General features: G+C 50.7%; 1 protein-coding gene across 1 annotated transcript in view; it reads left to right on the forward strand.

Moving 5' to 3' along the window:
• The first annotated feature begins 4,339 nt into the window (after positions 1-4,339).
• ATP1A1 (ATPase Na+/K+ transporting subunit alpha 1) overlaps positions 4,340-25,703 on the forward strand; it is a 32,674-nt gene continuing 11,310 nt past the window's right edge. Inside the window, exons 1-10 of the mRNA XM_075437204.1 lie at positions 4,340-4,591; positions 17,483-17,590; positions 18,816-18,875; positions 19,869-20,072; positions 20,427-20,540; positions 21,072-21,206; positions 21,404-21,521; positions 22,496-22,764; positions 23,785-23,983; positions 25,426-25,535. Coding sequence (XP_075293319.1) covers positions 4,580-4,591; positions 17,483-17,590; positions 18,816-18,875; positions 19,869-20,072; positions 20,427-20,540; positions 21,072-21,206; positions 21,404-21,521; positions 22,496-22,764; positions 23,785-23,983; positions 25,426-25,535 — 1,329 coding nt within the window. The 5' untranslated portion in view covers positions 4,340-4,579. The remainder of the gene's footprint in view (positions 4,592-17,482; positions 17,591-18,815; positions 18,876-19,868; positions 20,073-20,426; positions 20,541-21,071; positions 21,207-21,403; positions 21,522-22,495; positions 22,765-23,784; positions 23,984-25,425; positions 25,536-25,703) is intronic.

Raw genomic sequence — 25,703 nt, forward strand, 5'->3', positions numbered from 1 at the left:
GAGTCTAGGGATTTCAAAGCTGCTTTATCTCACAGATAACTCACTGGCAAAGAAGGGCGAATTTAAAACAGCGTTGGTAACTAAAAATGGAATCATTATGATTATGGGCTTTAAAAAAGAAGTGTCACTTAAATGAACGTCACAGCTTTGTCCAGAGCAAGAGTTTAACCCTTCATTTTTTTGATTTGTGAATTGCTAAACATTTTTCCTGGAGAAGTGCAAATCCTTGAACAGCGTATTTGAATCTACTGGCGATGGTTTTGTTTTTCTTGCTCTCATAGCAGCATCCCCCCTCTCCAAGCAGTCTTTGGGGATTTGCAAACCAGTAGTCCAAACCTGTCTCCTAGTAGTCAGACAGGAACCACGCTGTCCTAAATCCCACACATTGTTCTGATTCAATGCATGACTCTCCTAAGCCTCCACCTCCTCCCTGGTAAAACACAAAAAATCCACAGTTTTTAACTTCTTGGGCTGAGGCACTTTGAGCTTACTGTTGAGACAGGCTGAGCAGCCAAAGCTCCCACCTACGGAAGTGCCGAGTGCCCAGGAATTCTGTACAGGCAGCACTGAGGCACTCGAAATGACGGGAATGCTGTGTATCTCTGCCCTTCGCCTCTGCAGCCCCCAACACCACCATTTATGTGCAACGGCAAAGGCCAGAACCGTAATTTTCAAAGTGCCTTTGAGGAGCCTTTGTCATGTTTTTGCAACAGCATTTGAATGACTGACTTGGAAAGCTTCAGAAAAATGCAAAGTACTGTCACAAATGCAAAATGTTTGTATCTGTCAGCTGGGGGTGGGGAGGGAAGCACATGAAGAAGCTTAGCCAAGCCTGACTGGGTGTAGTGGATCTTGATCTTTGCTCATCCTGTCGTTAGATCGTGTGTGTCCTATCATTTTAATGGAGTCACAGCCTTAACTCTTGAAGCAATCTCATTAGAGGCATGGGACAAGCCAGCATGCAGTGTGAGACCTGTAACTACAGGGGGACGGTCGACAGAAATAGTTACATTCAGACACCTTGTCTTCTCTGGGTCCCCTCTTCGGGGAATTGCCTTTCAAAAAGCACAGATCCCTTTTGACCGCCTTTCTGAACCACGCTGATAGAGACCTCACGGTGGAGCACATCTTGTTTTATCTGTGCTGCTGCAGCTTTTGTTGCCCGTTTCAGTCTGCTGTAGGTAAGCCCACCCTCTGGAGACTCTTAAGATAAGGTGCAAGTGGATTGGGGAAAACAGCTTATTTGGGCCCAGCTCCATTCCTTTTTTTTTTTTTTTTTTTTTTGCTGAGTAAGTGGGAGCCACAGGAGCTTTTCTCCTCTGCTGTGAAAGGCACTGTACTGTCCACAGGCAACCTGCCCCAACTTGTACATATTAATTGCCACTGAAGAAGCAGCCCTGGTTTTCAAGGCGAAGGCCAAAGCGTGGCTCTTGATGCAACACATGCAAAATACTGGTGAACACGAGAGGTGTCACAGAAAGAAAAAACAGGTGAGAGATTACGTTCTTTCCTGTTCTGGGTAGTATCCACTGCTGGGATCCTAGTTTTCCCAGCAAATGCTGCCGTAGGCTGTGGCCGCTGCAAAGGGATAAGGAAGATTTGCTTCTCTGTGTCGAGCTACACGCAGTCTGTTACTGGAAGCAGGAACATGCCTGAGCAGAAGCTGTCGCATCTAGCAGCAAGAGCAAAGGGCTTTCAGACCCTTGGACTCTTAACTAGAACCTGCTACAGCTTTTCTGCATGCCTGTCTTCCCTCTCTGCGACTCCGTTTTCCCATCCCTAAGATGGCCATAATAAAACTCCCTTCTGTAAAACACTCTCAGCTTGTTGAAGAAACACTGCAGAAGGGCTGTGTGATGTCCACAGCAGCAGGCACTCACATAAAGCCCTGCACTGTTTACCTAAGGCCCACCCTTCTCCTTCCATCAGGTCCCGTGCTACCTACCCCTGGAATTCAACTGCTGCTCAGCAGCCCACAACCACACCACAAACAGTGAGCGGTCTGAAGGGAAAAATGATGCATTGCTGCAAATCTGCAAAATAACAATTCACGATTACTCCCAGAATGGGGCCACAGAAGCCACAGAGCAGGACTTCTCAGGTATTAAAACCTGATTTGGATCTGACCTGCTGGCAGGAGTGAAGTTCCCTGTATGTTATCTCTGTTTCTTCTCTCAGTTGCCCTGCCAAGGTATCAAAGAATTTGTAATTGCTTGTAGATACTGAAAACAGAGCTCTCCTGACTTTTCTTAGGCTAATCTCTCTGCTACCTGTTAAGGGAGAACGCAAGTACTCTACCCTCCCTGGCTGTTTTGGCATAATAAAATTTCCTTTGACCCGTATGGATTTGTTCTCTGTTTAAAGCACTGCCAGTAACAAAACGGAGATGCATTTTTCTCCTGAAAGACACTAGGTCTGAGTCTACAGCATCAAGAGTTGCACGCTGCAGTTTCACCTTGTGAAGAAACGGCAACACATCAATTATTGCAAGCCAAAAGATGGATCAAACTCATAGTGTGTCGAATCAACTACACTGGTTAGGTGGCACTTCTAGGGGCAACGCAGCTCAGAAGTTGTCTGGAGATCTTCTTTTAGTGTCCTACTGATGATGCTTCGCTGCCACATAGAGAAAAAAAAAAAAGTTTCATATTGTCAATTGCTCTTAAAGAGTGAAAAGCTGTTAAGGAGTGAAAATGAAATGAGTGAGTAATTTCAAGGCTCTGAAATTTCTGCCCGGTTCCTTATGCCTATCCCCTTCTCCCCGCCCACTGGCAAGAGATGGGAAGTCTTAAAAGAAAACCTCAAAGATGAGTAATGAGAGCTAACTGAGAGCGTTGCCTCAGGGTCAAGACGGTGCAGCCTGGAAGGGAGATGGCTGCCCAGGTGCCATGTATTTTCTAGGGGAACTGAAAGCTTCAGCATCCCAATCTCTCAATGCAGTGCCAGATCCAATAAAGACCATGAGAGGTACAGAACCGAGCTTATGCAGAAGACTAGAAAAGTGTCTCTGAAATGCTGGCCTGCCGTCTACAATTACATCCGATCCCACTGCTGTTTTTTTACTTTAAAGCTCACTGCGTTCAGTCCCAGCAGCACCTCAGCACTGAGCGAGCCGAGCTGTTTTTAAGTCCAGCTGGAATCACAAAGACGGAGCGCCCTGCACGCCCGCCAGCACCAGACACATCGGAAGCTCTAAAAGCAGGTCTACAGCACGGTGACAGGACCAAGCTCCACCACCGGTGTGGTGCCTCCACCACCTTCTGAAAAACCGTGGTGGTTTGCGGTGGCATCCCTTCCCCTCACACGCACGGCTCTGTGGGCAAGGCGAGCTCTCGTGTGGGATGTTTCAGGCTGAATTCAGTTCTCTTCTCCAGCAGAGGGGAGCTTCAAGCCCTGCTTAGCAGGGAAGTGCCATAACACCATTCCTCATCCGCAGGTTCCCAGCTAACTGCTGGGGCCCTGCACAGGTGAAGCCTCCTGCGGGGAAAAGGCCACTGAAACATTTTCTCATTTCCAAGCTCATGCAAGGTCCTGGAAGTTCTAGTAAGCTGTCGAGAACGAAAAAAGAGCGGGAGCTGGCATTCCTTGCTAGAGAATCTAGACAGAAGGAAAAAGCAAAGGGACCGAACCTCAGCCGCAACCTCTTCGCCAGACCTCGCAGCGTGAGGGAAGGCTGCCGGCCCCCGGCCAGGCTCCCCGCACAGCAGCCGCGGGCACACAGCCGCCCTGCGGCTCTTCCCGGGAGTCCCCGATCGCCAAGCGCCGCGCTTCGGAGCAGTCCTTGGCAAGCGTGCGCCCGTCTCCCAGCGCTCGGAGCCCGCTGTGGCCTCGCAGGCTGGCAGCGTGGCGGGCGCCATGCCACCCACCGCCGCCCCTCGCCAGCGCAGCCCCCCGGGCGGGCTCGGGGGCGGGTGGGAAGGCCCGTCCGGAGGGCGAGACCGGCGGGGAACCCGCGGGGCACCCCGAGACTCTGGTCCCGAGGGACATGCCGCCAAGCCCTCGGCGGGGAGCGGTGCGGGGGGGCGCGGCCCGGCATGGCGGCGGCTGCGGGGCCCGGCGCGGCGCCCCCCGGCGGCCTCGCCGCGGGGAGCGCGGGCGGAGCCTTCCCCGCCGCCGCGGAAGGAGCCCCCCGCGTCCCGGCCCGCCTCCCCCCACCGCGGCGAGGCGCGGCCGGGCCGGCCGAGGTGAGCCCCGAGGTGCCCCCGGGGCCGGGCCCGCGGGCACCGCGCCTGCCCGCAGCCCCCGCCCCGGCCCGGCCCCGGCTCGGCTCCCGGAGGGGCGGGGCGGCGGGCCGGGCCGCGCCGGGGCGGGGCGGCGAGGGCTCTTTATGCGTCGGGAAGCCGGCCGCTCTCCGAGTTGCGGGCGGCTGCGGCGGCGGAGAGGAGCGACCCGGCCGGGGGCAGAGCGGGGCGAAGGGAAGGCGAGGAGCCGCGGGGGAAGGAGGAGGAAGAGGAGGAAGGCGAGCGGCGGCCGGGGCGCTGCCATTGTTCCGCACCTGCCGCCGGCCGGGACACGTGGCGCCGGCTGAGCCCCGCTCCTCGCCCGCAGCCGCCAGACGCGCACGCAGCCGCCCGGCGCCATGGGCAAGGGGGTGAGCGGCAGGGCCGGGGCGGAGCGTGGGGCCGGGATGGGGGAAATTCGAGGAGCCGGGGGGCGGCCGGTCCCCGCTTTCGCCTCCGACCGGGGCGGGCGGGCGGGGCTCCGCTTTGTCTGTGCCGGGCCGGGGCGGCCACGTAGTGCGGGAGGGCGGCGGGGCCGGGGCGGGCGGCAGCGGCCGTTAGAGGGCGGCGCCGGTGCCGCCCGCCGCCGGGGGAGGAAGTAACGGCCGAGCCGGGCGCCGGCGGCCTCTCCCCGCGGGCCCGGCCCGAGCCCCGCCGGGTGCCGGATCGCCCCCCCCACCCCGGAAAGGGGCCTCCCGCCGCCCCCGGGGCCGGCCTTATCTGATGCCCTTTTGGAGCTGAGCTGCGGAGCCGGGCTGCTCCGCCGGCTCCTGGGAGTACTTTAGACTGCTGGAGGCGGGAGGGCCCGGGGGGGAAGGGGGTCGGCGGGAATATTGGGGTTTGTTAGGGCTGACTTATGAGGGGGAGGCGGTGGGCGCCGGCTGCGTGGTGCCCGCCCTGTCAGCGGGGCGGTGGGCGCCTCGCGGGGGCCGTGCGGCGGCCTCTGCCCTGCACCCGCGTTGTTTCCACCTGACAGCCCGCGGGGAGGAGAGCTCCTGGCCGCAGATCGCGTATCTTTTAAGTAAAGAAAAGCCTGTGTGAAGGCCCTCGAAGACAGCGGTGAAGGCGTTTTGAAGTTGGATGTTGTGGAGCAAGCGTCCATGCGTGGAGCAGAAACACCTCTCGGGTTGCTCCAATTTACGTTGAAAAAGTCAAGACCGGTTTCTGGGTTTTATTGTTTGGGTGTTTGGGTTTTTTTCCCCTTCAAATACTTCCCTGTGTATCTTGTGTACTTGGAGGTGTGTAGACTGTTACTTTGGTTTTAGACTCATTCCGGGAAAAATTCCCCGATTTCTCTGCCCCTCTAGGAGGGGGTGACGGCGCGGGGCCTTGGGGCGCAGAGGTGGTGGCGTCGTCCCTGCCTCTGGGTGTTCTGTGCCTCCCCAGCACTGCTCAGACATCGGCCTGACTTTGCGTTGTCCTCGTCGAGGCGGTGTTGGTGTGACTGCGTGGACAGTCGGGCGCTGCAAGGACGTGGCTGAGCGGACAGTTACTCGGAAAAGGTGGCTGAGGAGCGTGTGGGGTGGGTTTTCGAGATGGGGTATTCTGGGTTTGGATTTTTCTTTTTGCTTTACGTGCTTGGCAGCCCAGCATGATGCGTTTCAGTCCGGTGTGCAACAGGCAGTGTGCATGGTAAGATGTCGTCTAAGAGAGAAAACATTGAAGGGGGATTTGGTGTTGTTGCAGTCTTCTGGAAGCTTTAAATCATCCAGGCGGCCTTAGAGTTGTGTGTGCATGTATGACTGCAGTGCAGAAGGCTTCGGGGGCTTCAGCTGCCTTGGCTGGACTAATGGAAGGTGCAAATGCTTTCTAATATAGCAGGCCGTTAGCTGTCTCACTTCCATTTCAGCTTTCATAGGTTGCATAGATAATAAAGCAATTGGCCTGAAACTGAAGCGCTGACACAGGGGATAATTGTACGGTGTCTGGCCGCCTCAGGCTTTCTGGTAGCAAGTCGCAAGATTTGTTCATTTAGTGGTGAGAATGCATGTGAGTAATTGGGGACCCTCTGAAAATGGGGATGTGAGAGAGCAGGGCTGTGAAAAAGGCAGTGTGTGGACGCAACGCTGAGCAGCATGTGCCTGCCCCAAGTTAGGGCGCCCGAAAAGGAAACCTCCTTCCTGTGGGAGCGTGGGATGGAAGAGAAATTAAGAGCATAAGTGCTAGAGAACAAGTTTCTTGTCTCTGCGTCTGCGAGGAGAAGCCGAGCGGAGCGTCTGTTTTACTTTAAATGGTAACGGGACAAGGGGAGGGCCGTGAGCTGCCCGGGTGTGTCGTTCAGCCCAAAAAACAGATTATCCAAGGAGTTGTGCGTAGTGGAGGAAAGCAGACAGGGTTCATTTCTGTTCAGAGCTGCCTGGAAGCTCTCTGCCGACAGCAGCACGCCTCGCTCCGTCTCCGTGCTGCACAGCCCTAGTGCGCAGTCGTTAGTGCGTGCTTGGAGTTACTTCAGGAGGTCAGTGCTAGTGCTTGAACCCCAGTTAAGGGGTTTTTTCCCTGGCAGAAATTAGGAAGGCTTGTTGCCTAATGGACTACCTGAGGGGAAATTATTCCAATTAAAGCAGTCCTTATCTGGTGCAATAAAGAAATCTTAATAATACCCACTTTTTATTACTATGGCTAGAGGATACTCCTTTTGCCAAAGAAAACCCCAGGCCTAGTCGGCACACGTTTTTGCAAAAGCAGTGTAGCAAGATGAGGGGTCTCTGGCAAGTGGTCTGCGCCTGGGGGTTGCAATCCCAGAGCCCTGTGGGATCCTGACCTGCTGATAACTGCAGAGGGTCGTGCTTCACCCAGGCCTTTTCGAGGGGCAGCTGAAGTCACCAGCCCCTGTAGGGGCGAGCTGTGTCCAGTCCTTTCATCTGCATGTGCTTGACAGCCACTAGAGATTTCTGGATTGATGGTAACGATGCACTAATATTCCAGGCAAAGAGGTGTGGGAGATGATACTCTGTAGTTATGTCGCAGCACCGAAAAACCAGGAAGGGCTGCTCACCTGTGCGGCGGTGGCATTCGGAAAGCCAGCTCTGCGCTTAGGTCTTCAAGCAGCTCCATGAGAAGTAGAGATGTTTGTCCTAATATCCAAAGAAGACTAAAGGAGTGTGGGTGGTCGCGGTTTTACCCTGATACTGAAAACCTTTGCAAGGTTTGGATTCCTTGATGTGGGAGGAGAGCTTCTCCTTCTGTAATCTGGGAAACAGCAGTCTACTCATTATGAGCAGTTACTAGCTGTTGAGTAAAAACTACTTTGCTCTGTCCTGGATGCTGAGAGTCTGTTCAATTGATGCAGTTGATTAATCTCCTATCTTTAATCAAAAGTCTAAACACAGTTCTTGGGAGGGAGTAAGAAGCATCCAGAGAAGGCATTTGCATCCCTTGCTAAGATTACACTAGGTCATGTAACGGTGTTTCCAGCCCAATAGGCATAGACGGTGTCATGACTCATCTGGTTAACGTATTTACTGAAGGCTGTCTCATGAGGCAGCGGGACAGTAACTTTTCTGTTTTCTCTGCACAGTTGATTATAATGACATAAGTACTAGAACAGACCAGGCCTCCAGAGACTGTGTAATTTATTTGGGCTTTTACTTGACATTTCTTGTTAGATTAGGTGATGTTAGAATAGAGTACTTCTGAGCTTGTCTGCTGATATGCACCCCTCCCGTTTCCTGGTCAATCATGGCTTGTGCTGAGAACATCAACCATGAATGGCTCAATTAGTCCACAGCGGAAAAGCCTAAGCTGTGTCTGAAAGACAATGGGATTTTCTGGGGGCTGTGTAAAACTTCTTACACTGGTGTGTACAAATGTTGTGCTTAAGCCAATGGAAAAAAAAAATCTTCCATGGAAAAAAAAAAGCTGTGTTGTCTTTTCTGTGGCAGTTTTGATGAGTCAGAGTTCCTAGGCTAAGTCAAGTAACGGGTGACATTTCTGAGGAGACAGACCTTCGTTTGTGTCCGGGCCACGTGATTAATTCTCGGTAAGATGTGTCTCTGGAGTACCGTACAACAGGAAAAGGCGGGGAGAGCAGGGAAATCCTATAGTGCTGAGGGGTGGCATGAGCCCCTCGTCCCCTGGCAGCCCAGCCGGCACAAGCCTTTGCTGAACCAGTTGGGCTCATCTTGCCAGCGGAGAGGCAATGGCCCTGAAGGCCCAGAACAGGGGCAGGACTTTCTCTGAGCTATGTGTCAAGTTCGGGTTTGAATGATGGAGCGGGAAGTTCAGACTCTGCATGAAATGATCCTATAGCAAGAGCTGAAACCGATGCTGCTGACTTACCTTTTCTGAAAGGGTGGGATGCGGTACGGAAGCAACAGAAGGGGATGTAGTGTGCTGCTTTTTCTTTCCCTTTTTTTAAACTGAGGAACTCTGAGCTCCTTGGTAAGACGGACTCCATTAAGACTCAAATACTTGGGTGCAAGATCTGCTTTTTTGTCCTGGCTGCAACTGATCGCTGGGGTTTTTGTTCAGGTTTTTTTTTTAAGCAAATCATGCTTGAGCAAGGGCAGTGAGCCTTTTCGTGTTTGCCCACTTGTAGGTCGTCTCTGCAGCTGAAAGAGTTAAACACTCTTACATTCTTGGGCTGTTCACCATTGCCCCGATAAGCTGAGTAACTGTGCTTCTCTCAGAAGTTTCAAAGAAACCAGGAGGTTTTTAGATCACCTGCAAGAGCTTGCCAAGCTTTTCTTGGGGGAAGGGGTGAAGCTGAGGGTGATGGACTGCTAGTCAAGGCACCAGCTCCTTCACCTTCATTAGAAATCATTTCTCATCTCAAGCAGTGATCAAGAAGCATGTGTTTTGTGCAGGATAGTGTTTGGACTTGTCTGCTAGAGCTCTAGCAGAAATCAAAGTTGTTTTCTTCGGAGACTGAAGGACAGAGACCTTCTGATGCCTTTTTGTGAATTGCCCGTGGCAAATTCTTGTGATGCTGGAATGTGAGGACTGTACTGGTTTAAGTTCTGTGGCTTTCACTTCTTTTTTTAAGAAGTGAAATGGGAGTTTAGGTGCAGGGAAGAGAATGTGAGGAATGCTGACAGCCTGTAGTTCTGTGTCTTTTTCCTGGAGGAGAGGAGGCAAACAGCTCATCTCCGCTCCACTTACTAAAAAACTGTTTCCATTGCACAGCTCTGTAGCTGCGTGTGAGGATATGGGGTTGCAAAACTTGCCTTTACTGAACAGGGCAAGAGAGGGCTTCTGTGCATGTGAAATGTGTGACTCTGGCTGCAGAGTGGTGTGCACAGAGCTTTCTTGGAACAATAAAAAATCCTTGTCTGGATGTGACTGACAGGTTCTTTTAGAAAAGTCATTATTAGCCCCCTTCCCCCCATAGTTTCACTTTTGGTTTTGGTTTCTACTTCTGGAGTAAATAATAAAAATTTCCCATGCTTGCTACTCAACAGGGCAGTTCTTGGATGCTAACAATAGTTTCTATGTCCAGATCACACCCAGGAGTCCAGTTTGTGATGTGAGGTACGCATACAGAGATCAAGCAAGGTGATGCCTTTGAAACCATGTCTTAATCTTGTTAATGGTTTGACTCTGGTGCCACTAACTGCTGTTTTGTCCCAAAATACTTCTTGGGGACCTTACTGGGTGAAAATCTTAAGGCATAAAACTTGGTAGGGATGTAATGGGTCCCATGCAGAATTGAAGGGAGGGAAAAGCTGCTGTTAGAGGCTTTAGAGTCTGGAAACTTGTGGATGTGGAGTACTTAATGAAGGAACTGCACTGTGGGGCTGTACTGGTGCCTAGTTTTGGTACCTTACAGAGTGTCCAAACTTCTTGCAGTTCGGGATTATTTCTGCCTGTAACTCTTCTGAACGTTTTTTGTCTCTTAAGTGATGTTTGTATCTGCTAGGTCATGATTTGTTTGTCCTTAGATGCTTGTTTAGCCCACCATGATAAGATCTAAGTCTCTGCATGATTTCATGTAGAATTCACTGTTACGAAGTGAGTGAACGTCCATCCGAATAAAGAGGCTTTAAGCGAATCATCTGCTCTGTGAAGTGTAAGCAGGACTGAGCACAGACTGAATCTGTGAAAGTGTACTACTGCTTTGTATACCATTCTTGCTGGTCGAACTGCCATAAATTGAAAGCAGATTTCCGTTGCGTAACCAGCCAGCCAGAGTGCCAAACTGAGAATGAAAGTGTTGGAACTTATCCCCAGATTCGACCAGTCAGAGATACCACCTCTTATTTATCTTCAGTTGATAGGCTGCTCCTTGCCAGAGGATGTGGAAGACCGAGAGGGGGGAGGAGGAGTTAGTGCATTGAAGGGAGCATACGTATGCGCTCAGGAATTGGTTTCTTCTGCTCTTCATCACTTTTTCAGTTTGAGCTGGGGCTCACGTGTCAAGACTGACTGAATAGCATGTAGTTTGCTTTCCTCCTAGCTAGACTTGCACAATGTCTGGCTGTAATCTGTGTATCAGGGATGCTGTTAAGCAGACTTGTCTGCTGTTTTGGTTTTGGCTGCTGCCGGCAACAAAAGCGCCATGCGGCCGCCCCTCCCCCCGCCGGTGTGCGGAGGAGAATGGAAAGAAAGAGGCAGAAACTGGTGGGTCGGGATAAGGGCAGTTTAACAGAACAGCAAACAGAGGGAAACAGGAACAACCACCATACAAATAAGGAGAAAACACAACAACGAACCGTACGACCCAGACAGCTGCTCTCCCCTACAGCACTGGTGCCGCGCCCCCCCAAGCCGCGAGAGCGTTCCCGCAGTGCCGCCCCCCCCACCGGAACCCAGCGTGACGTCACATGGTATGGAATACCGGGCTCTGTTTGGCCAGGTGGGGTCAGCCCCCACCCCCCGGCTGTGCCCCTTCCTGGAGTCCGGTGAAAATTAACCCTGTCCTGGCCAAACCCAGGACATTATCCACCCCTTGTTCCATACCATCTACGTCATGCCCAGGTCCCCCATGGTCCAGTTGATCACCACCACTTCTCCTGTCTCCAGATATCATTCCCTTAGTCTATGGATCATCACTCTAAAGTGTCCATTGAGTTCATTTAATCCATGACTTCAGGCTCCATCTGTCGTAATGGTCTTCCGTGGCAGGAGGGGTGATGTGTGGTGATGGGCGGTCACTTGCTGCATCTGGAGCTCACGGCTGATGCATCTGGTGCGGCCCGTGCCCACAGTCTGCAGGAGATATTGATCTTGATGAAGTTGCTGGATGCCAGTTGTTGAAAACCAGGTCCAGTTCCATCATCGCTGTGCTCTGCTAGGTTTTCATCGAAAAAGTCCATCCTTCTTTAATCTGGACGATTCTTACTATGCTACTACTGGTACAAAATATAACAATCATAACAGTGATAAGAGACAGTGACAGGGTTATTTAACAACTAACTTTATACAATTTATTTATGGACTATTCTCGCCCAAAATTAAATCCCCATGAGGTACACATCGGACTTCCCCATCCTTCTGCATTACCCACCAGGTACACCCAGGTCCTTGAGCAAAGGCAATCCTGCGGACGGGCTTGCCTTTGCCCGAGGCAGGACTAACCCAAACCATCTTCCCTAACATGTTCTGCATGTGCACTACAGGGACTTTATCCCCTTCTACGGGGCGCTGAGGTTTTGACTGGGCAGGACCAGCCCGGTTGGTGGACCCTCTGGTGTTAACCAACCAGGTGGCCTTTGCTAAATAAGTATCCCAATTTTTGAAAGCCCCACCCACCATTGCCCTCAAAGTGGTTTTTAGCAGCCCATTGTAACGTTCGATCTTTCCAGAGGCTGGTGCATGGTAGGGGATGTGATACACCCACTCGATACCGTGTTCTTTGGCCCAGGTGTCTATAAGGCTGTTGCGAAAGTGAGTCTCGTTGTCTGATTCGATTCTTTCGGGAGTGCCATGTCGCCACAGGACTTGTTTTTCCAGGCCCAGGATGGTATTCCGGGCAGTGGCATGGGGCACAGGGTAGGTTTCCAGCCATCCGGTGGTGGCCTCCACCATTGTGAGCACATAGCGCTTGCCTTGGCGGGTTTGTGGCAGTGTGATGTAGTCAATCTGCCAAGCCTCCCCATATTTATATTTTAGCCATCGTCCTCCATACCACTGAGGCTTTACCCGCTTGGCTTGCTTGATTGCAGCACATGTTTCACATTCATGGATAACCTGTGCGATGGTGTCCATGGTCAAGTCCACCCCTCGGTCACGAGCCCATCTGTATGTCGCGTCTCTTCCTTGGTGGCCCGAGGTGTCATGGGCCCACGGTGTCATGGGCCCACCGAGCTATAAAGAGTTCAACCTTATGTTGCCAGTCCAGATCCACCTGAGCCACTTCAATCTTAGCAGCCTGATCTATCTGGTGGTTGTTTTCATGTTCTTCAGTGGCCCGACTCTTAGGGACGTGGGCGTCCACGTGACGGACTTTTACAGCCAACTGCTCTAGCTGGGCAGCAATATCTTGCCACAATGGGGCAGCCCAGATAGGTTTGCCTCTGCGCTGCCAGTTGTTCTTCTTCCATTGCTGCAGCCACCCCCACAAGGCATTGGCCACCATCCAAGAGTCGGTGTAAAGATAGAGCACTGGCCACTTCTCTCGACTGGCAATGTCTAACGCCAGCTGGATGGCTTTCACCTCTGCAAACTGGCTGGACTCACCTTCTCCCTCGGCAGTTTCTGCGACTTGTCGTGTAGGGCTCCATACAGCAGCCTTCCACCTCCGCTGCTTCCCCACAATGCGACAGGACCCATCCGTGAACAAGGCATACTGTTTCTTATCTTTTGGCAGCTGGTTATACAGTGGGGCCTCTTCAGCACGTGTCACCTCCTCCTCTGGCGATGCTCCAAAATCTTTACCTTCTGGCCAGTCCATGATGACCTCCAGAATCCCTGGGTGACTGGGGTTTCCCATTCGGGCGCGCTGGGTGATCAGAGCGACCCACTTACTCCACATAGCATCGGTGGCATGATGCGTAGAGGGGACCCTCTCTTTGAACATCCAGCCCAGGACCGGCAATCGTGGTGCTAGGAGGAGCTGTGCTTCAGTGCCGACCACTTCTGAAGCAGCTCGAACGCCTTCATATGCTGCCAGAATCTCTTTTTCAGTGGGAGTATAGCGGGCCTCGGATCCTTTGTATCCCCGGCTCCAGAACCCCAGGGGTCGACCTCGAGTCTCCCCTGGTGCTTTCTGGCAGAGACTCCAGGTTGGGCCATTCTCCCCGGCTGCGGTGTAGAGCACGTTTTTAACATCTTGCCCTGACCGGACTGGACCAAGGGCTACGGCATGAACTGTCTCCTGTTTAATTTGTTCAAATGCCTGTCGTTGCTCAGGGCCCCATTCAAAATCATTCTTCTTCCGGGTCACGTGGTACAGAGGACTCACAATCTGGCTGTAATTTGGGATGTGCATCCTCCAAAAACCCACAACACCTAGGAAGGCCTGTGCTTCCTTTTTGCTGGTTGGTGGAGACATAGCTGCTGTTTTGTTGATGACATCCATTGGGATTTGACGGCGCCCATCCCGCCATTTTATTCCCCAAAACTGGATCTCTTGCGCAGGTCCCTTGACTTTACTTCGCTTAATGGCGAAACCGGCTTTCAGAAGGATCTGAACTATTTTCTCCCCTTTCTCGAAAACTTCCTCTGCTGTGTCGCCCCATATAATGATGTCGTCGATGTACTGCAGATGTTCTGGAGCTTCACCTTTTTCCAGTGCAGTCTGGATTAGTCCATGGCAAATGGTGGGACTGTGTTTCCACCCCTGGGGCAGTCGATTCCAGGTGTACTGGATACCCCTCCAGGTGAAAGCAAACTGTGGCCTGCACTCTGCTGCCAAAGGGATGGAGAAGAATGCATTAGCGATGTCAATTGTAGCGTACCACTTGGCTGCCTTTGACTCCAGCTGATACTGAAGTTCTAGCATGTCTGGCACGGCAGCACTCAGTGGTGGTGTGACTTCATTCAGGCCACGGTAGTCTATTGTCAGTCTCCACTCTCCAGTAGACTTTCTCACTGGCCGTATGGGACTATTAAAGGGTATGTGAGTTTTGGTGATCACTCCTTGACTCTCCAGCTGGCGGATCAGCTGATGAATGGGGAGAAGGGAGTCTCGGTTGGTACGATACTGTCACCGGTGCACCGTTGTGGTCGCGATTGGCACCTGTTGTTCTTCAACCCTCAGCAACCCCACAACGGAAGGATCCTCCGAGAGACCAGGCAAAATGGACAGCTGTTTAATTTCTTCCGTCTCCACAGCAGCTATGCCAAAAGCCCACCGATACCCCTTTGGGTCCTTGAAATAGCCTCTCCTAAGATAGTCTGTCCCAAGGATGCACAGAGCCTCGGGGCCAGTTACAATGGGGTGCTTCTGCCAGTCCTGCCCAGTGAGGCTCACTTCAGCCTCCAGTAGACTCAGCTCTTGGGACCCCCCCCGTCACTCCCGAAATGCAAATGGACTCTGACCCTTTGAACTCTGATGGCATTAAAGTACACTGTGCACCAGTGTCCACTAGAGCTTTATACTCTTGTGGATCTGACGTGCCAGGCCACCGAATCCACACCGTCCAATAGACACGGTTGTCCCTTTCCTCCACCTGGCTGGAGGCAGGGCCCCTCTAATCCTCGTCAGAGAATTTGCTGCTCACCTGCTGTAAGAATGACTTGGAGGTCCCCTCCAGAGGATCGGAATCAAGGTCAAACTGTCTACCTGGTCTGGAGAGCTGGCTGCTGGAAACTGGAGCGGCATTTTTCCTAACAGAATCCCCTTTGGTGATTGTTTTACCTCGCAACTCACGGACTCGTGCCTCTAGACTTGAGGTGGGTTTTCCATCCCACTTCCTCATGTCCTCTCCGTGGTCACGCAGGTAAAACCACAGGGTGCCCCGTGGTGTGTAGCCTCTGTATTCCCTCTCCTGAGCAGAGAAACGCTTGCCCCTAATAGCTGAGACACTGGCCCGTACAGGTGGGGAGCAGGACATATTCCTGTCTAGTCGCTTGACCAGTTTCTCCACGGCTGAGACAAGGGAGGAAGAGAGACTTTCCTCATATTGGCGGAGTCTGACAGCCACCTCATCCACTGTTGGTGCGTCTTTACCTTTCCAGTTTACAACTGCCAGTGAGTTGGCATGCGAGGAGGGTGCGCTCCGCACAAACTTCCTCCACATGGATTGTGAGCACTGGAGTTCATCTGGGTCTGTGGGTACCTGCTCATCGTCTGTGTCACAGTAAACCAGCTCCCGCACAGCTAATTCCCTCAAGTACTGAATACCCCTTTCCATATTGGTCCACTTGCCAGGATAGCATACAAAATCGTCACTGAAGGGGTATCTCTCCCTCACCCCTGAGAGAAGTCTCCTCCAGAGGCTGAGGATTTGTTCCTTCTTCCCAATGGCCTTGTCAATGCCCCCGTCCCTGGCCAGGGATCCCAGCTGCTTGGCTTCCTTGCCCTCTAACTCCAAGCTGCTGGCCCCGTTATCCCAGCACCGCAGCAGCCAGGTGGCAATGTGCTCGCCAGGGTGGCGGCTGAAGTCTTTCCGCATGTCTCGCAGCTCGCCCAGGGACAGGGACCGGGTGATGATCTCTGTCTCTATCTCCCGTGATGACCCTGGCTCATCGTCATCCCTCCCGGAGCGATCTGCTCTCTTTGTGTCTTTCTTTAGTTTTACGGGGGCGACTGCTACCGGCACAGGTTGGTCACTGGGCTCAGTCACTGTGCCTGTGGCTGGACCTGGGGCTGCTGCTGTGCCCGCCGGGGAAACCGAGGCAGACCCTGCAGCTGTGGCAGCGGCAGTGCCAGTCGGGGGGGCTGGGACTGCCTGCTGGGCTGGAGGGGCTGCAGGGCCGGCTGGGGGGGCAGCGCCAGTCGCAGTGCCTGCTGCTTCGTTTCCCCCCCTTTCCACCTTAAGGCACTGAACAGTGTTGAACAGGGCTCGGTAGGCATGGGCCAGACCCCAGCACGTTGCGGTGATCTGTGTCTCTCTGGAGTTCCCAGGGTGGCAGCACACTTTTTGCAGATACTTTACTAGTTTGTCCGGATCCTGTACTTCCTCAGGGGTGAGTTTAAAAAACACCGGAGGTGCACTGCCCTAGGTACTTGCCCATGCTGTCCCACACATGAAGCCACTCACAGCTATCCAGCCCCGGGGCAGGTCTCTGCAGGATGTTCTTAACGACTTGCTTAACCCTAAACAAAACCTGCAACCCATTCAGGAGGCAGAACAAAAGGAGAGTGCTGCCCTGAGCATCCCACGGGTACTCGAAGCCATTAGGACTGGCCTGAAGGAGAGAGGGGGGGCGAAAGAATGGGGGAAGGTATCCCCTTCGGTTTTCCCCACAGACTGGGTTTGATTATTCACAAATTCTAAGACATAGGATACGAGGTACGGAAATGACCGCAGTGCCGCATGCAAATACAAGCCTAATTTCATGCACATTGATGTTATCATGTCATAAGTCGACATCGTACAGTAGAGCAAAATAATCATCCTGATCTTTTTCCCAGCGATGATGAACAGGACGGCATTGAATACATACTGCAAATAAGGATTCAAAAACCACAGCCATGTGATCAAAGACAGAAACATTTTTACCGGCGACGATTTAACACAGAAAAATGCGTATAACAAAATTTAACGAAACGTAAGAAAACAGTTTTAACACCCGCTGCTCAGCCCTGCCGTTATCCCTGCCCCACGTCTGGGTGCCAAATTTAATGTTTTGGTTTCGGCTGCCGCCGGCAACAAAAGCGCCACGCGGCTGCCCCTCCCCCCGCCGGCGCCGGAGGAGAATGGAAAGAAAGAGGCAGAAACTGGTGGGTCGGGATAAGGGCAGTTTAACAGAGCAGCAAACAGAGGGAAAACAGGAACAACAACGATACAGATAAGGAGAAAACACAACAACGAACCGTACGACCCAGACAGCCGCTCTCCCCTACAGCACTGGCGCCGCGCCCCCCCAGGCTGCGAGAGCATTCCTGCTGCCCCGCCCCCCCCCCCCCCCCCCCCCCGAACCCAGCGTGAGGTCACACATGGTATGGAATACCGGGCTTTGTTTGGCCAGGTGGGGTCAGCCCCCACCCCCCCGGCTGTGCCCTTTCCTGGAGTCCAGTGAAGACTAACCCTGTCCTGGCCAAACCCAGGACATCTGCTCACTAGCTCATTTTTTGACTTTATTGAAATGGCATAACTTTAATAAATGGTAATCATTTTGTCTGCCTGGCAGTCTCGTGTGCACAGTTTGCGTTTACTGCTGTAGAAGTTGACTCTGTGAGGTCTGTTTCCAACGGTACTGTGTCTTTTCTCTTGCAGGCTGGAAGAGACAAGTATGAGCCCACTGCTACATCAGAGCATGGCGCAAAGAAGAAGAAGGGGAAGAAAGAGAAGGACATGGATGAGCTTAAAAAGGAAGTCTCAATGGTAAGAGTATCAGGCACAGGAAGAGCAGCTTTAAGAATTTTCACTACACCCAAAGCGCTGTGCCTCATGTGACTTAAGGAGAAGAGAGCTGGTGTACTGACAGCATGGTGTGACTGAAGGCACTGATCTCCCTTCTTGTCCCCTGTGTCTTCAAGCCAGACATGCTGCAGGTCTTTCAGAATCAAGACAGCCATGCAGTAGGCCCCGAAAACATAACTTCTCAAAAGGCACTTGATGCAGAACCCAAGTCTCCACTTGCCTGCATTACCCTTAGCACAGTGTAGCTGCATTTCCTCACCCAGGCAAGCTCACCCAGGCAAGCGCTGTCTGGATAGCAACATTGCAGGCTTTATAGTGCTGTCATGTGAGTGAGACTGCTGTTTTCATTCCAGCTGAGGAGTTGAGTCTGTGCAGCTCTATTTACTGCTGGCCTCAGCTAGGACTGACCTCAGTATTATTCCTTCTAATTGTGTTTGAGGCTGTGGGGAGTGTCTCCCATCCTCATCTGTGAATGCTGGATGATGCTATACATCTGTCTGAGAATCATCCAGTCTAGATCTGCTCACCTGGAAGGTGATGCCAGTTTTCTTTCTGTGCTGTGGATTTGAGTCTGGGCTTTCCCATTCTTGGCCCCTCTGTTAGGGAGAAGGGTACTCAAGCTTGCTCAAAGATGAGATTTTGTGTTAAGAGATAATAACTTAAAGCATCTGCTCCCTCCAGTACAACCTTTTAACTGAGGCACTGCTCTGTGCCAACACGATAATAGTCTGGCTGTAAAAAGGAGCCTCCCTGGGGGCAGAAACACTGCTTAAGTTGGCAACAGTACTTAAAAAATGTGTGAAATTACAGGGTTAATCTTCTGTGCTTTCCTGCCTTCCTTCCCAACTCCTTTCCTTTCCCTTTGTCCCTCACACCTATCCTCCCAGCTGCTCCCCCCCACCCCCCACCCACCCCCGCAAAAAACAAAAAACAAACCCAAAACCTCACTGAGGCTTCACAGAATCTGCTGGGGGTGTAAAGACTGCACTGAGATGTAGTCAGAGTTTGTTTAAAAGGCTGTCATGTCATACCCAAATAGTCACAAGAGCGCTAAAGGTCAGACCACTTTGAGTTGTGAAACGAAATTCTCTTCGCAGAGAAGATGAGCTAGAGTCTTGTAGAGTCTTGCTGATCAGCATGCAGGGACTGTGATCTCTTCCCCCCCCAACCATTTCTTGTCTTTCAGGATGACCACAAGCTGAGCCTTGATGAACTTCATCGTAAATATGGAACAGACTTGAATCGGGTAGGTAGACTTTGTTTTCCTTCCCTCCTCGCCCTGATCTGAAAAGGAACGGTCTCGGTTCAGAGCACTTCACAAAGGGAGATCTGGGTGGTCTGGGTTTTCTTTTTTGTTTAATCTCCCCTCCTCCAATTAAGTTTCCCAGGCTTTGGGAGAACTGTTGAGCTCACAAATACTTCTCTTCATCCTCCCACTGTACAGCCTGGCTGCAATACTTCAGTGACTTTGTTAGAAACAAAGTCACTGTTATCTGCCTCTGAATTGTTCCAAGGTCAGGTTGATTCTTGGATTTATTTTTTTTCCCCCCGAGGAGTTTGTAATAAAGGCAAATGTTTGTTATATTGCAGTTGTAGTCTAGTGAGCTAGCACTGCCCAGAGACTTAATGATGGCTAGTAGCAGTTAAAATTTTACCCTTTTGTAGTAAGAGGTGTGCTAATGTCCTAGCTAACCTCAAAGTCCAGTGCAGAAACACTGCCGTTGTTTTGCACCTTTGCTCCTGTTTGTTTTGCTTAATGCATTTTTTGCATAATTGCATGTAGCAGCAAGTCTGCTCTTACTCTAGAGAGCACAGACACTTGCATATTTCTGTCAAAGACCTTGGCTTCTGAAAGCTCAACTTCCTGGAAGGCCAATCCAAAGTGTCGTCATCTTTATGGCCCCCAGCTTTCACTTGTTCCATTATTTGATAGGATGGATTGCACTGGGCTGTTCCTCAGAGCTCAAAGTCTGCTGCTGTAGGCTCCTTGTCCTGCCCTTCTTCAGTGTTTGTAGCCCCATGGCCCGCAGGCTCCTTGAGTAGCATCCAACACCCTGTAGCTCCTCTTTTGGCATTCACCTTTCACATCCTGCACTTGGGTTGCAGACCCCTGGCAGCTGTGGAGATCTCTGTTACCGGGTAGCATCTCCTTGTTGCTGTGGTAGAACATGAACAAATTTGGAGCTACGTTCCCCAGTCAGTCTTGCCACAATGCCTATAAAAGAAACCTCTCTTCTAGGGTTTGACTTCTGCACGTGCAGCTGAGATACTGGCTCGTGATGGCCCAAATTCCCTCACACCCCCACCCACAACTCCTGAATGGGTAAAGTTCTGTCGGCAGCTCTTTGGAGGATTCTCGCTCCTGTTGTGGATTGGTGCTATTCTATGTTTTCTGGCTTACGGCATACAAAGTGTGATGGAAGAGGAGCCCAATAATGATAATGTAAGTAAAAATGTCTGGTTTACCTCAAAGGCAGACTGAGCAGCCTGTTTGGCTCAAAGCAGATTAACTTCCCTAAGCATTCAGTCCAGAAGTTTTTCCCATAAGCACGGGAAATTCAGTGTGTGAGCTTAACATGTCTTGGAGTGCTTCCACATAATGAAATGAACAGCCGACTTCCTTTCTGTTGTGTTAACAGCACTAGCTTGTGGACTGCCTCTGTGTACAAAATGTACAGAGACTGCAAGTACCACCATGCTTTGTAATAGGGCATTTAAATACCAAGCAATTTATCTGGACAAACTGGAAGCCTTTCAGGCAGATCGTCCTCTGACTCACTTTCTCTGCTCCTTGTAGCTGTACCTGGGTGTTGTGTTGGCAGCTGTGGTTATCATTACTGGCTGTTTCTCTTATTACCAAGAAGCAAAAAGTTCCAAGATCATGGAGTCCTTCAAGAACATGGTGCCTCAGGTATGGAATACCTCATTTCCTCGAGATCTGCCAAGCTGCAGCTTGCTCGTGGTTATTGACTGTTTTAAGCATCAGCTTCCATTGCAAAAGGCCTGGATGTTGGTGTAGGTTACTTGATTTTGATTTCGAGGGGTCTACGAGACTCCTTTCTTTTTATGCCCCAAGTAACTATGTTAATGGTCCAGGGCAGTTCCTGGCTTCCCATGCGTTCCATCAGCTTATTAACATTCGTAGGACACTCAATAGTCTGGGGAGTTCAGTAACTGGTGTGATAAGCACTAAAACTCAGATTCCTTCATGGACAGTCTGTAACATACCTAACTATCTTACTGTCACCTTGGCAACAAGGAACTTTAATATCAAGGAAACGAAAATAGCTGTTTTTCTTAAATAACATATGTATCGGAGATAAACATCTTAGTACTAGTAGAAGCCTCATAGAACCATAGCACAGCTATTTTAAGATACTTGGATGTTTTGAGCCCCTTAAGAGTTGCTTTTGACATAGGTTGTTTCTTTACTGTATTTCAGCAAGCTCTTGTAGTCAGAAATGGTGAGAAGATGAGCATAAATGCTGAAGGTGTTGTAGTTGGAGACCTAGTGGAGGTGAAAGGAGGAGACAGAATTCCAGCCGACCTTCGGATTATATCTGCACATGGTTGCAAGGTACAGCAGTGACAGGTCATCTGAAAACTTCGTTATGAAGGATGATGAAATAGTCTGGTTTCAAAGAATGTCTTCTGTGCTATGAGTGGGTGGTGGAGTGGAAGAGGAAGGTGGGGGGAGTGCCTAGTGTTTTATCTGCTTTCGTTGCTGAAGGTGTCTGCCTGCTTGTGTATGACAAAGTATGCTCTGCTGCATAGGTGGATAACTCCTCACTTACTGGTGAATCAGAGCCTCAGACCAGGTCTCCAGACTTCTCCAACGAGAACCCACTGGAGACCAGGAACATTGCCTTCTTTTCCACCAACTGTGTGGAAGGTATGTGACTCTCCTACTTCCCTGAAGTATTAACAGTGCTAGGGATTGAACTGCACACGTAAGCAACGTAAATGTAATGTGTGAGTTCAGTGTTGGTAGCTTACTCCTGCTGCGCAAGGGCAGGCTGGTGGTTCCCAGCAAAGGCTTTGCCCATTGCAACTGCAGTACTGTACAATAGGCAAAGACGACTCCACAGCACTACTGATTTTTTTTCTTTCTTGCTCCTCCTAGAGGAGCCCCTATGTGGCGTGTCTTTGAGCATGACTGCCTTACTACAGCAGTGTTAAAGTGCAGATAACATAATGTGAACCAAGATGGTTAGGCAGAGCTATAAGAAATACTACAGCTGCTGCAGAAAGCAGGAATTTCTAACATCTCTGGCAGAACTTCCAGTTGCAGCTCTGAGTGTGGTGGTAGGCACTCATTCTGTCAAAGCCCAGAGCATCTTTTCCACACCCACAGGGTGTCAAGGTGTGACTGTTCAGTGATGGTGTAGAATTCTGCCTGACTCCAATTGTGTCCTCTCCTGACAGACTCTCACCAGCAGACTGTCCCCTGCTCTTTCCCACCCCCCCAAAAAAACCCCAGCCTAGCAAAACTGAACGATATTCTTGATCTCTCTCAAGAGCCTCAGGGAGAGAAAATGGGCCTCCCCTTAAAGGAGGAAAGAGGACACTGTCTGCTTCTGTAAGATGACTTCCTCTGCTTCCCTGCAATTGGCACTTGATTCCGTGGCATAGAAGGGAGGGGGCATACAGCTTGACCAGTCACACAAGAATCCTGTGCAGCGCTTCTGTCCATTTATTTCTTGTGCTGCCAGAATAAAAAAAGCTGCAGTGGGAGACCTTGGTCGTTGGAATGCCTACCTAGATTATCTTGGGCAAAGCTTGTTAAACTCTAGGACAGGCTGAACAAACTCAGTTTAGTGTGTTCTGGAAAGGATTTTTGTTTTCTGAAACTTGTCTGTCTTCTAGGCACTGCCCGTGGCATTGTCATTAGCACTGGGGATCGCACTGTGATGGGTCGTATTGCCAGTCTGGCTTCTGGACTGGAAGGGGGGAAAACTCCAATTGCCATGGAGATTGAGCACTTTATCCACCTCATCACTGGAGTGGCTGTGTTTCTGGGTGTCACCTTCTTCATCCTTTCACTCATCCTTGAGTACACGTGGCTGGAGGCTGTAATTTTCCTCATCGGTATCATTGTTGCCAATGTCCCTGAGGGGCTGCTTGCAACGGTCACGGTGAGTGAATCTGGAAAAAAGATTGAATGAGTTACATATATGGTTCTTAAGGAAGTGGAGTGCTTCGTGCTCTGTGTGTATTCACAGATGTAAATGCTAGAGTAATGGAAGGTGAGTGTGTAGGGCTAAGCTTTACAAACAAGGTGTGTTCAGACTAGGTGCCTGAATTGATGTCAAGTTCTGCAGCTGTTTTTCTAATGAAGATGGGTCCCTAAGCTAGACCTACGTGGAGGGTTGGCATCGTGGAACTGAAGTGAGCAAGGTTGGGAGTTCTGGACTTGTCTTGCCTTTCTCTGTGGCGAGAAGGGTCCTTCCTGTTACAACCGTGCAGGGTTTCTACACCCTAATGCACACCAACCCCTCCAGCCCTGAAGGGCTGGCAGAGAATCCAGCAAGCTTCACTCTAGTCCCAGCTTTTGATCTGGGACCTGGCAGAAGTTCTTGTAGGTTTGGTTTCCTGAAGGGGCGGTGGGAGTATCTAGATGTGCTCAGCTGTGTAGAGGGTGGTGGTGGATGGGGCTTGAGGCTTCCATGCAGCCTGAGGAAGCAGAGCAGCAACTCAGCTAGGGTATGAACAGTTGGCAGCTGGAACCAGATAAGAGCCTCTGACGAGAAAGTGTAGCTGGGGCTGCTCAGTTCCTACACCACTAAGTTGCAGCCCTATCACCAGAGCTATTCTGGGCATTCTGGTATGTGGCCTGCCTCCACCTGTTTTGAGTTCCTATGATTAGGGAACTGCAACTTTTAACTAAAATGTTAGTCTGGGGCATTTTATTTCCTGCCTAATGCACTGAGAAGCAGGAGATGGAAGCCTTGCGAGTCTTTTCTAGAGGTTTTGTGATGAGGAAAATGTCATTTAAACCCAGCAACTGGGCCTGAATGTTGCTGTTTATTTTGCACTGGCAGGGTGAGCGTGGAGTTAAGGAATCACTGCAGGACATGTGCCATGCCCACAGTGAGTTGGGTAGCAGTGTATTAGTGCACAAGCACATCTAATGTCATCTTCTTCCTTGTCTCCAGGTATGTCTGACACTAACAGCCAAGCGTATGGCTCGTAAGAACTGCTTGGTGAAGAACCTGGAAGCTGTGGAAACCCTGGGCTCCACATCCACTATCTGTTCTGACAAAACAGGCACGCTGACACAGAATCGCATGACGGTTGCGCACATGTGGTTTGACAATCAGATTCATGAGGCTGATACTACAGAGAACCAGAGTGGTAAGACCAACTCTTTGTGCTTGAGGCATATTTCATTAAAAAATTGCTTTTTCTGGGTCTGCTTGTACACTGTACTTCTAAGAACCTGTGTTTCTAGCTCTCCAGTCCAAGTGAGGTTCACAGTGCAAGGACTTCTAGCATGTTATCCGCAATGAGCGTTAGAAGACTTGAGGTGACGCAAAGATTGGTGCTGTACCACAGTTGTATTTAATCCTTAAACTCCATATAGGCTGCTTTTGCTCAGAATTACTCTATTGGAATTTGAGCCTCTTGAACGTTCAGCCCCTTATGTTTGTCCTGTACGTAAAAATATTTGCTGTTCTGTACTGCAGAGTACCGGATTATTCTTGCCACAATGTATCTGGTGAAATTGCCCCATCTTAAGTCCTCTGACAGTGTGGACAGCAGAGGTGTTGACCCTGACAGTAAATTACTTGAGGCTGGCCATAGACGGAAATTTCCCATGTTGAATTAGATAGCTGCCCTTGAACAGGGGTTTTCCCAGAACATCCTGGTTGTGTTTGCAGAGCAGTAGCAATGAATGAAGTGACTGTAGGACTTCAGCAGGAAATTTCTTCTAGATATTGATAAGGATCTAAAATCTCAGTGTGCTGTGCAATTGAGAGAGATACTTATCTCTCCAGAACTGTTTTGTACAACCAAATTCAGGAGTTTCCTAGCTGTCATCTACCTTGTGAAATGTTGTGCTTGCGACACATTATGAGCATAAACTTTTTCCAGTGGCACTGTTGCACCCTGCCCCCAACCACTCCAAAACATTGTGCTAGTCTTAAAAAAAGCTGCTTTACTGTTCTTGGTCTTTAACACTAGTGCAAAGTAACACTATGAAGTGTTGTTTGGAAGCACGTGCTTTTGCTGTGCCAACAGTTGGCTTGGCTGCAGTAGGAATAAAGATTTCCCTTCATGGGAAGTATGTTAGCTTATCGGTTAGTGGTCTGTTCAGTTCATCTCCCTTGAAGTCAACTTCAGAGACGGCATGGGAGAAGCAGTATCTTTCTTTATTTAAGCATTGTTCCTTCGGGAGCTATTTTGTCTCGTTCCTGGGTGATGGATAAAGTGAGACAACCTGGAGGTAGAACCCGGTATCGCTTACTCGAGCCCCTGTGGAAGAATGTTATCTGTCCAGAATTCCTTGGCTTTGTCAGCATGGCCTCTGCCAACGGCTACTGGATGCAACCATTACGGGAATCTTGAAAGCAGGGGTGTTCTCTTGCACTGTTGCACCCTTGGGTCTTAAAGCGATCAGCTGCTCCTCAAGTACCTGGGAAGGGAGGTGAATTGAGAGAGATGTAGTGTGCTAACAGGCTCTAAGCATTTCCTATTTCGGAGGTAAAGGCTGCTTGTTTTTAAACCTGTGGGATTTTTGGCTTATGCAATTTTTCTGGCTGGGGGCATTTTTTACATTCTCCCTCTGCTTTCAGGTGCTTCCTTTGACAAGAGCTCAGCGACTTGGACTGCTTTGTCCAGAGTTGCAGGTCTCTGCAACCGTGCTGTGTTTCAGGCCAACCAGGAAAATGTACCCATTCTTAAGGTGAGTGCTTAAAAGAAACATTTGTCCTGTTCCCCACCACCGCCCTCTCATAATGGTAGTGAGATTGTCCTGTGGGTCACAGGAACCTGCGAGGTAGAGGTGTCTGCCACTTCTAATCTTCTCTGCAGTCTAGCACTTGTATAGATGTGGTATGGGCAGAGGAGATTG

This window comes from Opisthocomus hoazin, chromosome 1 (genome assembly GCF_030867145.1).
Source record: "Opisthocomus hoazin isolate bOpiHoa1 chromosome 1, bOpiHoa1.hap1, whole genome shotgun sequence".
Classification (NCBI taxonomy): Eukaryota; Metazoa; Chordata; class Aves; order Opisthocomiformes; family Opisthocomidae; genus Opisthocomus; species Opisthocomus hoazin.